Genomic DNA, 13,984 nt, shown 5'->3' on the forward strand with positions numbered 1-13,984 from the left:
TTGGCACTCATTTAATATTTCCATCAAATATGTATTTCTATGACACTACAATTTAGTGACTACATAGACGTATTATCTGTGGTACCATAACAACCAAATAATATTAAGAATGTTAATTCGATAAGTGAAATACGAGTAGTTAAATTAACTTCAAAGTTATTTTAATTATAAAACTAATAATTCCAAATTCACCATCCAAATTAATATAAATCCAAAAAAATGGAGGTTATGGAAGAGGGTAATCTTATGGACCGTGTGCCTATTTTACTGCAACGGGATTTACAATATTATCAGGTTTATATATTTTTTGTAAAATTTGTTATGAAAACAAAATATAGAATTTTTGTATATATTTTAGACGCACCAACGAGTTTTACAGGAACGTTTGTGTACCGGTGTGGTGGGTGGCAAATTGGATTTTCCACGTTATGCTTCATTTGCGGCCATTAAAATTATCTTATGGTGGGAGGATGAGTATTTTGCTTCATATAGAAAACATTCGGGTTTATTGCATACGGAAAAGGAGCTGAGTGAGGGAGATTTTGTAAGTACATATTTCTGAATAAATTTTGACTAGATCTAGTTTAAGTAAAACCTGTTCTGTAAATCGAGAGCTTCCCAAAAACGAGTGTGATTAAGCATTTCTATATAAAGGTCTACGATTGAAGCTAAACTAATGCTATAAATACAAATATTAGTGATCACAGATCGAGCTCCTTTTCTTGATTAAACGCATATTGGCCAATTATTAATGATTTAAGATATTTTGAGTTTTTATATAAAAAATCGATTTTTTTGGCGGAAATATGAGTGATCACAGATTGAGCTCATTTTCTTGATTAAACGATTATTGGCTAAGTTATTAGCGAATTTAGATATTTTGAGTTTTTATAAAAAAATCGATTTTTGTTCAGAAATATGAGTGATCACAGACCGAGCTCTTTTTTTGGATTAAACGCTTATTAGCCAAAATCGATGTTTGTTCAGAAATATGAGTGATCACAGATATATATAGATAAAGACACATAAAACCTACCGTTATATTTTTTTAAAGCTTAATAATTTCATGTATAAAATGTTAACATACGTTTTTTCATTAAAAAGTTATGCTAGTTTTAATCCGTACCGATTTTAAGTGGCCACTTTTTAAGGCTAGATAAAGATCAACGATTGACGTCAAACTAAGACTATATAAATATCTACTTGTTATACTTTGGTTACTATTTAAAAATCTCCTTACTATATTTTTCAGTCCTCGGTTGTGGTAAAAAGTTCCGATCCGGACAAATTCGTTAGTCTTGTAACCAAATCAGCCGATTTGTTATTGGAACATTTGCACGTTTTATCCCAAGAGTCTTTGGATCATGCTGACCTATCGGTACTAACCGCCACTATAGGAGCAGCAGCCCTAGTACGCAACTGCTTAAATGTTTATCTTCAAGCTGCAACTACGAAAATTTGTCCGCCCAAAGGAGACGAAAAGGGTGGTGCTTTAAAAATATCCCTTAAACAATATTCACAATTATCTGAGGCGTTGGCTGAACGTCTTTTAGATTTACACTGTCGCCTGCTATTACTCTATATAGTTCAGGATGCTGATGCCTTGCACTGGGAAGATAACGAAGCATTTTTTGAATCCGAACGCGGCTCGTATTGCATACAAATGTGGTGGTTGTATATGTATGGCACCAAAGATGATTTATGGAATTCGGTGCCACCGAAAATGGCACAACGCATATTTGGCGGTATGCTGAATGAAACGTTGAGTGTGCTGACAGTACGTTATTCACAAATAACCACTAGCTTAGCACGGGCCCAATTACATTTGTGTGATATTTGTAATTTATTATTTTGTATTGCTGAATTATTGCCGCATGTTTGTGAGAGTGGTGAGGCTTATGTGGGTAAGTTTTAATTAAGCTTAAGTTTTTGTTGTATGCAACCTAGATTTTACTACATCATGCTGCCATTGCATCCTTTCCACCTTTCCATTTTATTATACTATATATTAATGATCCCTTAGCTTTTTTTGTTGTTGTTGAAAATTTTGTTGTCTACGAAACACTTAATGGACAACTGAGGCGTATAATGCAGACTGAGCATTTCTCTGTCTTCTTACTAATGATGTTGATGTTTTGCTAATGTTTTTAAATTGCATCTAATTAACATGAATTTATACATATATATTTACCTTTAAACACACATACAGAAATATACATATTAGGATGTTCCCAACTAAAATAAAAGTTTAATTCATTCCATGATACCGTTTCTCTAAATATAAAAAGAACGATTTGAGGGCATGGTCATCACAGAAGGAGGTGATGTGAACTGGTCACCGAGATCGTGCGACCCTTTAGACTTTTTCTTATGGGATTTTCTTAAGTCTCAGGTCTATGTGAATAAACCATCAACCACAGCTGCCCTTAAAGCCAACATAACCCATGTCATCGCTCAAATTCAACCAGAGTCAAGGAAAATTTGACATATCGGATTTGCATTCCATAATGGCATCGATAGGCCTTTAAAACGAATAGAAAATTCTATTATCTATTAAACTTTAATTTTAGTTGGGAACATCGACACCTTAATTTTCCTCCATACAAACGGGGACACCCTATTATATATACATATATACACATACATTCCCTCACACCTATACTTGTATAAATTTACAGGATTACAGTTAAATAACCAAAGTGTCATTATACGTGATATACATGCAAAGTGCAGGGAACTTTTTTATTGCCTTCTGTTGCGTGGTGCACCGCTTGGAGTACTCTCAAAGGTTTGTTTGTTTACAGTTAATATTATTATGTAGAATGTTAAAAAAATATTTATATTTATTTGTATAACAGTTAAAAATGTACTTACCCACTAAACAATGTTATGCTGAATTCGTTTAGAATTTTTACCGACAGTCTGCACAATTGTTAACGATTTCATATCTGATGTCGGTATGAATTTGTACCATTTAATGCTAATGATTTTGTTTACAATTATAACCATATGGTAAAATAGAAACGAGACGTAACTGTCAAAAAAACCTAAATCTGTTGTCTAAAACCTAACTCAAATACAAAATTTTCAAATTTGTCAAAAATATTTTTCCTACGGTTTTAATCATAGATAAATACACATACTTAGATCGAAAACTTTCCTGTCAAAGACCTAACTCAGTTGGCAAAATCTTAAGGGGACCTAACTCGTATGTATGATTATTTGAAGTAATTTTTTTGTTTGAGTTTTTTTTCTAGTTTACGATCTATGTGTATTTATCTATGGTTTTGGTATTTATGTATGTCGGCAGGAAAAAATGTAAAAAGAACAAGTAAGAGAGTTATATTCGGCTGTGCCGAATCTTATATACCCTTCACCAAATTATAATTCAAAATAAAAATTTTAAATATTTTTAGGTAAACAAAATTAATTTTTTTTCCAAAGTTGTTTTTTTTTTAAAAATTGGTGAAACAAAAATCGGGTTAAAATTATTTTTTTCCGATTTTGACCCAGTAGGTCTTTGAAATATCTATCATTAGATATCCATATTGTCTACTTTAATGTCTTAGTAAATCATATCACAATGGGATCAGTTTTTTTTAATGGACCCAAGTGAGCTGCTTGAAGAGTGGCTACCCATGGAACCTAACCTAGTAATCCAGATATAGGTCAAAAATAGGTAAAAAATCTAGGTTGTCCTGTTTTTTTCTCATATCTCAGCTATTTGTGAACCGATTTTGCTGATTTTAAATAGGAAACTTCTCGAAAACATGTCTGACAGAATTATTGAAGATTTGGATCACGAAGATCTTCAGAAAATTGATTTCAACAGACAGACAGACGGAAATGGCTTAATCGACTCAGCTATCTATAAGGATCCAGAATATATATACTTTATAGAGTCGGAAATGAAAAATGTAGAAATTACAAACGGAATGACAAACTTATTCTATATACCCTTCTCACGAAGGTGATGGGTATACAAATAAATAATCAAACAAATGTTTATAAAAACAATGACATAATTGGCATTGATTAATGGTAATGAAAACATTCCATTAAAAAGCATTATAATTAAGGAAAACAATGATAATAGGGCATGTTCTGACACTCGCATAAAATTTGCGATTCTGACTTTAACTCGCAAGAGAGGTGTTCTGTAAATCACAATACTATTGGCGAGTTCAAATCGCAAGACTATACTAAAGTGATGTGATGTATTTAGACTAAACCAAACTTTATTTGAATCAAAACTACACCATTTCCAATTGTATTTCAAAAGTTTTTAATTGTATTTCTGAAATTTTCAATTGAATTTCAGAAATTTCCAATTATATTTCAGAATATTCTAATTGTATTTCAGAATTTTTCATTTATAGTAACATTTTCTTACAATTTTTACTAAAAATATGAAATTATTTTATGGAGTCTCTGTATAATTGGAGTTTGAACTAGGCAAAGGCTCAATTTGTATGCTATTCGAGAGGGTTTTAAGGAGAATGGCAATCCTGATAACAGGAGCCCTAAGAACGACTGCAACAAAGTCGCTCTTTACTATATTAAACTGGATCTAATGGTCAGAAAAATAGCATTCTCCAAGGAAGTATACAAAATCTTCCAGATAATATTGATTATTGCATCTTCATTCCCTTCCTATCGAGGCACTTCGGCTTCTCAATTTCAGATAATACGGAACAAATGTACGGATGGACCTTTTGTCCATACGAACGGTTCTAGAAAGGGAGATTGAGTTGGCGTAGATGTCTATATTCAGGAATTCGAAACTAGGCTATCTTTTAGAATTCCAAATGAATGTAGCATCAGTTATAACAAGATATCAGGCAGGGATATTCATATATATACTGGTAGTCGGGCAGCAATAAAATCTCTGATAGGTGTACACACACAACATCAAACTTAGTTCAGGAATGCTGGGCAACCTTAAACAGAATGCGAGACATTCAACAGTCGTACTCATGTGGGTACGTGGACACGGATATATTGCGGGCAACTGTGTTGCTGATGCTTAGGCGAACAAAGTCGCGATGATGCCTGACGGAGACATAGACTTCCTATGCAGGATTCCGTTATCTAATAGCAAGTTACAAATTAGTACCTTTTACTATGAGCTCGTTCAGACAATATGGCGATCTAAGCCCACCCGAACGATAACCATAATGAGATGACCCCGACTAAACCAAGGGCGGACAACATAACTTCTTGGCCTGACACGCTCACAATTTAGTAATTTATTGGCTGTGAAAACCAGACACTACACATTTTGCAACCATGCGAGGAGACTTGGCCTACCCTATAAAGACTTCTGTAGATGATGTCAAAATGAAGTGGAGGATGATACCATTTTCAGCTTCTTTGTCATTGTCCGGCATTAGGAGATCTATGCTCAATATTTCTGGGTCATCGTTCCCTAAATAGTCTTTTTGAGCTTTCGAACATGGAGTTAGAGTGCATCAATGCCTTCTTCTAACCTCTTTCCTCTTCACTTCAATTACTTCTTTATTTCATCTGACTGTCCCTAACTTCAAATGACTACGTTTACTGATTTCCCATTGCAAAAACATTTTTGCTGTATGATATTTATGTATTTAAAATTTTTAGCTTTTATTTTGAAACATTTGTACAATATAAATTTATTAAAAGTATTGGCCATTGTTAGCCAAGACATTTTCCGCACCAAAAGAACGGCTCATCTTTTGAGGCCAAGAACGAATCAATCCAATTTCGGATACTCTGTTCTGAAGTGAAGCGTATCCGAAAGAGAGCGTTCTGCATCGATCGAAACAAATAGTAGTCGGACGGTGCAAGGCGTGTGAGCCAAAACTTCCCAACCACTTCTTTCTGAATAGTTGCCATGATGGAATATTACGGTTTCATACGGTTTGGGCCAATGCTCACTTCAAACGAATCAGTTGCGTTCGACACTGATGATGGTCTGACTAGATTTCAGCAGTTCAGAATAGATAGGACCAAAAATTACCTTGGCGCCATGCATATTTGGCTTTGGTGTCGATTCGGCTAGTTGGCCAGGCTTCAAATACGATCACTTACGTTTCGGGTTATCGTAATGGATCCCTTTTTAATAGCACGTAATGATTCGGTGCAAAAATTATTTTCTTTTATAGCGTTCAAGCATCATTTCGGACATGCAATATCGTCTTTCAAGGTGTCTCGGTTTCAATTCGTTTGGTACCCAATTCTTCTGCTTTTGGATGAATCCTGTTGCTCGCAAACGTTTTTAAACTGCTGCTTGAGTAGCTACGAATAATTTTTCAAGCTCTTGTTGAGTTTGATAACAATCTTCATGCAGTAATGCCTCCAATTCTAGGTCTTCATACATTTTTGTCTGGTCTGGGCGATCTTTGTTTTCCGTGTCAAAACACCACTTCTGAACCGCACAAAACATCTATCGCACGTTGAAACCGATAAAACATATTCACCATAGGCTTCGTTGGGCAATTGGGTGCTTCAGAGGCACTTTTTTTCAAATTAAAGAAGTAAAGCTAAACTTCCCGCAGCATATGACGCTTTATTGGTACAAAATTCCACATTTTCGAAGCAAGAAATCTTTGTTGTTTACACTATAATGTTCAATAACTAAGTGAGAAGAAATGACAGATATGTACCCTTCAAAATAAGTTATTAAAAACAAATACCGCGTTCAAAAGATATGCCATCTATTGTAAATCCCACATTTTTAAGCGATACACCCAATAAGTAGAAGTATCCTCATAGAAATAAGTTAAACCGCGGGTCCGGTTCAGACAATTGAGTAATATGGTGCCATCATGCTCATTGGGTTTTTCATTTCGACCAAATAGATTGGATACACAGTACTCCATGAAGAAATAAGTTTGCAATATTTTCGGAGGAATTTTGTTTATATCAAAATAATACATGATTCCCAACGAAACGTCTATTTGGACAGTGGAGTCAATTGTAAATTAAATTTTGTTTACATAACTTGTAAGCTGCTAATGGGATTTCTCATTTCTTTAGGTCTTCCGCAAAGGTCTGGAAAATATGGAAATGTTTTCTTCCCGCCATGGATTACCAAGTGCTTGGATTATATTCGCCTTACCCCGGCTATTTCCCAAAGATCAGTCATGCCAATGGGTAACAGAATTTGCAGATTTGAATACCAGCTCAGCGGTGTCTTTAGAACTAAAAGTTTTATTGTCTTCACCTGAAGCGGATTGGCCGTTTTTGGTTAAGGTATTAATATTGATTGCTTTCATTGTGTTTTCGATGCTCAATAATTCTTCTTCTTTTAAAATAGGTCTTGCTAATGCGAGATGGCCACTTGACCGGTATTATCTTAAAACATCTACTAAAACACTTACCCTCTGGTGAGAATTTTAAGAATGTAGCTAAACATTCGTTTATAGAGGATATCAATGAACCTAAAAAGTGTGAGGGATTTCTATGTCGGGGAGAATGCTTTAATGTGGCAGATTTAATAGCAGATGATTTGGGTATAAAGAATAGTTAGAGAGATATGAGTTTTTAATTAATTAAAATTTTATATATCTTAGATCCTGTGGGTCAAACAAATTGCCAGATTGTTTTATCCTTGACCTATTTATTGGTGGCTTTGGGCAAGGCTGTCGATATTAAAACATGTTTGATAAAATCCTTAGAAGATGTGGGGTTACCGGGTTGGAGTGACTGTTTGGATAAGAGACAGGTAGGTAATAATAATAATATAAAATGTTTAAATTAAGGAACAAAATTAAGAAAATAAAATTATTAAGGAATTTTTCAACAAATTTCAAAATTTTCATCATTGATTATATTGTTTTTTATTTGTTTAGGTATGGAATCAAAAGCGACCTCCTTGGTTGGAAGCCATTATGCACTTTGTTTATCCTGTTTTGGATTGTATTGTGGAAATGTTGGTGAATGCTGTAGAGGCTGGGGCCAGCATGTATCAAGCCATGTCTTTGGCCTTAACCTGTGTATCAGAAATGTGGGATTGTATACCTGAAGGACTCTACAAAGTTACATCCCTATTGCAAGATATTACTCCAGTATCTACAAGACCTTTAAGTAAAATTTTATTCTATTTTATAAAAAAAAAAACTTTTAAAAATGTATTTTCTTTAATAACAGGCGATTCTGTGTTAATGCAAGTTATGTTTGCCGCCCTCTACACTGAGCTGATTAAAACTGCTGAGAAATATGAGAAGTTAAAGGATGAGGGCAAAGCTTCCATTTGTTATACCATATCCGAGGCAATTTGCTCCATTGATGAGGATGACAAACATACCGACCAGATAGAGCTGTTTTTAAAGCAGGCTAAGGATAGTATAATTTTGGAAAGTTATGGTTCTTCGGGTCGTGGTCCGGGTGGTATGAGTGCTGTGAGCACGGTTAAAATTGATGAAATTGGTACGGCCGATTCGGATCGTTTGAGTCACAGTCCTCCGGCTAATTATGCCATGGAGTTGGAGGTTGGCATTACCGATTTCATTGCAGAGGTCTTGACCAGTGATGTATTGACTACGGACATTGGTAAACAGGCTTTAAAGGTAGGCGTATATGTAGGTTGAAAAAGTCGGGCTCCACATACGATTTATTACAGTTCGGGTTATTGCAATGGATCCATTTTCGGATTCGGTGCAAAAATTATTTTCTTGCGACCCCATAAAGTATATACATATATTCTGGATCGTTATAGATAGCGGAATCGATATAGCCATGTCCGTCTGTGTGTTGAAATCAACTTTCCGAAGCCCCCAAGTAACTTACATACACGATTCATACATAGCGACCGGCTCGGTCGCTATTTAAAATCGAGAAAATCGGTCCACAAATGGCTGAGATATAAGGAAAAAACTAGGACAACCTCGATTTTTGACCTATTTTTTACCTATATCTCGATTACTAAGTCATTAATATTGACAATATGGATATCTAATGATAGATATTTCAAAGACCTTTGCAACGACGTATATAAGACCATAGTAAGTTGGAAATACAATGGGTCAAAATCGGAAAAAAGTATTTTTTAACCCGAATTTTTTTTTCATCAAAAAAATTTTTTTTGTCATAAATTCTTTATCCAAAAAAATTAATTGAAGAAATTTAAAAAAAAAAAATCTTGAAAAAACTTTTTTTAAAAAAAATTAAAAAACAAATTGGAAAAAAAAATTTTAAAAAAATTTTAAAACAAAAAATTTTTGATTTTGTTTAAATAAAAATATTTAAAAAAAAATATTTTTAAGTATAATTTGGTGAAGGGTATATAAGATTCGGCACAGCCGAATATAGCTCTCTTACTTGTTTTACCTATTTTTGATCTAAAGATTCTCCCAATAGGAACTTCATTATTTGACAGTTGATAGCGGCTATATTGTTGAAGCCACATCTGCCGAATGGATGTCATTTTTATACCCTTCACCTTCGTGAGAAGGGTATATATAAGTTTGTCATTCCGTTTGTAATTTCTACATTTTTTATTTCTGACCCTATAAAGTATATATATTCTGGATCCTTATAGATAGCGGAGTCGATTAAGCCATGTCTGTCTGTCTGTCTGTTGAAATCAATTTTCTGAAAACCTGTCTGTCTGTCTGTTGAACTCAATTTTCTGAAGACCCCAGATATCTTCGGGATCCAAATCTCCAATAATTCTGTCAGACATGCTTTCGAGAAGCTTGCTATTTAAAATCAGCAAAATCGGTCCACAAATGGCTGAGATATAAGGAAAAAAACCAGGACAACCTCGATTTTTTACCTATTTTTGACCTATGTCTGGATTAGTAAGTAATTAATATAGACAATATGGATATCTAAGATATTTCAAAGACCTTTGCAACGACTTATATAAGACTATAATAGTAAGTTGGACCTACAATAGGTCAAAATCGGAATAAAATATTTTTTAACCTGATTTTTTTTTTTAACCAAAAGTTTTTTTCTCTAAACATTTTAAACAAATTGAAAAAACAAAAAAAATTTTAAATTTAAAAAAAAAACATTTTAAAATTTAAAAAAAAATTTGAAAAAAATTCTAAATTTTTTTTCCAAAAAATTAAAAAACTGCAAAAAAAAATTTTATTTACCTAAAAATATTTAAAATTTTTATTTTGAATTAAAAAACTCCAAAAAAAAAATTTTATTTACCTAAAAATATTTAAAATTTTTAATTTGAAGTATAATTTGGTGAAGGGTATATAAGATTCGGCACAGCCGATTATAGCTCTCTTACTTCTTTCAGTATGTTTTGCCAAAACACCATGGATGGATATAGTGTTTAACAACACTTCTTTGGTCCTGAATTGGATGGTAGGGACACTAACCACATGTGGTTTCAATAGGACGGCGCTACGTGTCATACAGCTTATACATTCAGCACGGGCGATTTTAGGGTATCTTCATCTCAAATAAGAGTGATGTGATCTGGTCACCTAGATCGTGCGATTTGACCCTGTTAGACTCTTTCTTGTGGTATTTTCTTAAGTCGCAGGTCTATGCGAATAAGCCACAAACCAAAGCTTCCATTTGCTATACCATATCTGAGGCAATTTGCTCCATGCCATGGGTCAAATTCATCCTAATTTATGCGCCAGAGTCATGAAAAATTGGACATTTCGGATGCGCTCTTGACAGTTTGGTATAATAAATATAAAGTAGCAGTCGATAAATCGACCTATTGAACCATTTATTGCAAAATTTTTTCATAAAACCCCCGACATTTAAGAATTTGTTAACCAATCAGAAACCCAACCGGAATTATTTGTAATTTAAGCAGTTTTCGCACAAAAATTTTAAAATAGTTTTCCGCTCGGGTTTCTGAAACAGATTCTATTTATTTGTTTTTTAGGTCTGTTACAACTACTTGAAAAACAACAAAGATTGGCTAATGGAACAGTTGGGCACCAGCGTAAACGATCCAAGCGCATTTCAAGGGGTACAGGGACAAAATGTCAAAGAAACCAAACCCTCACTACTTAGAACTATGTTCTTCATAGAAAATACTCCCTTTGACCAGGTAAAAGAAAAACAAACTTAAATTTCTCTTTTTAAATCGAGATATTTACACTCAATTTAATGCTGTTAAATTTCATTTCTCTTCCCCCACTTCCCTAGTTATTAACGGGTTCCTTGAAAATTGAGTATGTTACATGGCTGCAAACTCCCCTGTCATTAAATCCAGAACGTGCTTGGTTGCATTTGGCGCGTCGCTGTGACTTTCAAGAAGATGTCAAACTAACAATGCCGGAAGTAGCCATGGTTGCCAGCATACAAAAAATCATGAAGAAACGTAAAAATTATGGAAAGTAAAGAAAAAAAAAACAAAATGAAATAAACTAAACTAAAAATAATGTTACCGATTTATCACAAACAAAATTTAAAGTTGAAAAATTTGTAGAAATTTGTTTAGAATTTAATGACAAATTAAACCTGTTATGAAAGGATACGAGGACAACAATTGTGGCTAAAAAGAAAAACAAATTCTTTTGAAGTGAAAAGTGAATAGAAAATAAACGGAATATATAAAAAAACACACGCACTCTGTTGCTTTTGAATGTGGTAGTCGTTAGAGGTGGAGGAGGAGATGGAGGAAAAGGAGGAGTTGGTTTCGACGTTCGTCGTTTCTAGCACTTGACACTATAATTTACAAATATGTATATATTATGTAGAATATTTTCGTGGCTGTTGTTGTTTGTGGCATAATTTAACCATCATATACATATTTATAAATATACATTTTTGTTAGCCCAATTGGAAAATGAAACCCTGTTGAAACAGATATGAGACGGAAAGCAGTTTCGAACAGGAAATGATTTGTAAGTGGAAAATAATATGATGCATTTATTTCAGTCTGATGCTTTTGAATAAATTTCTATCACATGGCTTTACTTGACGATTATTAAGCTGGAAAAGTATTTAGAAAGATTTCGAAATTATTCTATAAATCTATCGAAATTCATCACATCTTTTCAAATCGTAAAATAGTCGAAGCGCGCGTTACTTTGCCCGAACAGAATACACATTTTGTTAAAAAAAAATTATCGTTTGCACGTGCTGGTGAATGCTATATATGCATCCATGCTGATTTGGCAAACAAACTGAATAAGTGACAGCCAATTCGACAAATGGAACTTCCACAATATGGGCGCCTTTATATATTTATACCCTTCACCATCATAGTGGGGAGGGTATATTGGGTTTGTGCTGATGTTTGTAATGTGCAGAAATACCCACCTTAAAGTATACCAATCTGCTCAGGATCACTTCTGAGTCGATTAAGCGATGTCCATCTGTCTGTCCGTCCGTCCATGTAAACCTTGTAATCAAACTACAGGTCGCAATTTTAAAGATAATTCGACAAAATTTGATATAAGCATGTCAATTGCCTCAAGGACTTTGGTTAGAATCGGTTCATTATTTCTCCTAGCCTCCGTACGATTGCCAAATCTGAAAATAGTTAAGCTCTCATAAATACCTTAGTTATATAGGTATCCAAACCAAATTCAGCAAGAATAAATTTTATATAATCCGAACTCGCCTCAGCAAATTTTGTGATGATCGGTCCACAATTAGTCATAGCTGCCATATAGACCCAATTCCGAAAATCACTTAAACTAGCATTAATCTCTTAAAAAAGTTTTGTATTCTAATAAAATTCAGTACAAATAATTTATATATATACAAAAGAGATGTCACCAAATTTTATAACGATCGGTCCATAATTAGTATAGATTTCTTAAAAATGTTGGTATTCAAATAAAATTCAACACAAACAGGTTTAATATATATAGAAGTCGTTAACTTTCTGCATTGTTTTCTAGAAATATGTATGTTGATTTATTTATATTAATGAATATTACATTAAAGAAAATATTTTGGAAATTGACCCAGTATCTCCTTTGGGTCAAAATGACCCAAGAACTGTATTACGCCAAAATTCAAGAAAAATGCAAATTTGTCAGTTTTTGTAAAAATTTTGCTACTAAATAAATACTTTTGCAATTGAATGCAAAAGAATCGAAATGTAAACGCAATAATCGTTGTAATGATATGTATATAAATGACAAAATTTGGTTAAAAAATGTTAAAGTTATTACAAACCATTAACTTGTCTCAGGCCACTTGATCAATACATTTAGGAAAAAAACTAACATATTTCGAGAAAAATTAAAATAAAAGCTAATTATACCCTTCACCTTCGTGAGAAGGGTATATATAAGTTTGTCATTCCGTTTGTAATTTCTACATTTTTCATTTCCGACCCTATAAAGTATATATATTCTGGATCCTTATAGATAGCGGAGTCGATTAAGCCATGTCCGTCTGTCTGTCTGTCTGTCTGTCTGTCCGTCTGTCTGTCTGTCTGTCTGTCTGTCTGTCTGTCTGTCTGTCTGTCTGTCTGTCTGTCTGTCTGTCTGTCTGTCTGTTGAAATCAGTTTTCTGAAGACCCCAGATATCTTCGGGATCCAAATCTTCAATAATTCTGTCAGACATGCTTTCGAGAATTTTGTTTTTTAAAATCAGCAAAATCGGTCCACAAATGGCTGAGATATGAGGAAAAAACCAAGACAACCTCGATTTTTGACCTATTTTTTTACCTATATCTGGATTACTAAGACATTAATATAGACAATATGGATATCTAATGATAGATATTTCAAAGACATTTGCAACGACGTATATAAGACCATAGTAAGTTGGACCTACAATGGGTCAAAATCGGGAAAAAAAATTTTGAACCCGAATTTTTTTTTTTTTTTTTAAAAAATTGAAAAAACAAACAAAAATTTTTAAAATTTAAAAAAAAAAATTTTTGTAAAATTTAAAAAAAAAAAATTTTAAAATTTAAAATAACAATCGAAAATTTTTTTTTCCAAAAAATTCAAAAAGCAAATGGAAAAAAAATTTTGTTTGCCTAAAAATATTTAAAATTTTATAATTTATATATATAATTTGGTGAAGGGTATATAAGATTCGGCACAGCCGA

General features: G+C 33.3%; 1 protein-coding gene across 1 annotated transcript; it reads left to right on the forward strand.

Moving 5' to 3' along the window:
• Nucleotides 1–121: 121 nt before the first annotated feature.
• Nucleotides 122–11,488, forward strand: LOC135955889 (uncharacterized). Its single transcript, XM_065506284.1, has 11 exons — nt 122–294; nt 359–544; nt 1,253–1,904; nt 2,679–2,788; nt 7,018–7,233; nt 7,298–7,493; nt 7,554–7,705; nt 7,833–8,067; nt 8,131–8,549; nt 10,847–11,014; nt 11,113–11,488. The coding sequence occupies exons 1-11, from the start codon at nt 220–222 to the stop codon at nt 11,305–11,307; spliced, it is 2,604 nt and encodes an 867-aa protein (XP_065362356.1). The 5' UTR covers nt 122–219; the 3' UTR covers nt 11,308–11,488.
• The last annotated feature ends 2,496 nt before the right edge of the window (nt 11,489–13,984 follow it).

Source organism: Calliphora vicina, chromosome 3 (genome assembly GCF_958450345.1).
Source record: "Calliphora vicina chromosome 3, idCalVici1.1, whole genome shotgun sequence".
Lineage (NCBI taxonomy): Eukaryota > Metazoa > Arthropoda > Insecta > Diptera > Calliphoridae > Calliphora > Calliphora vicina.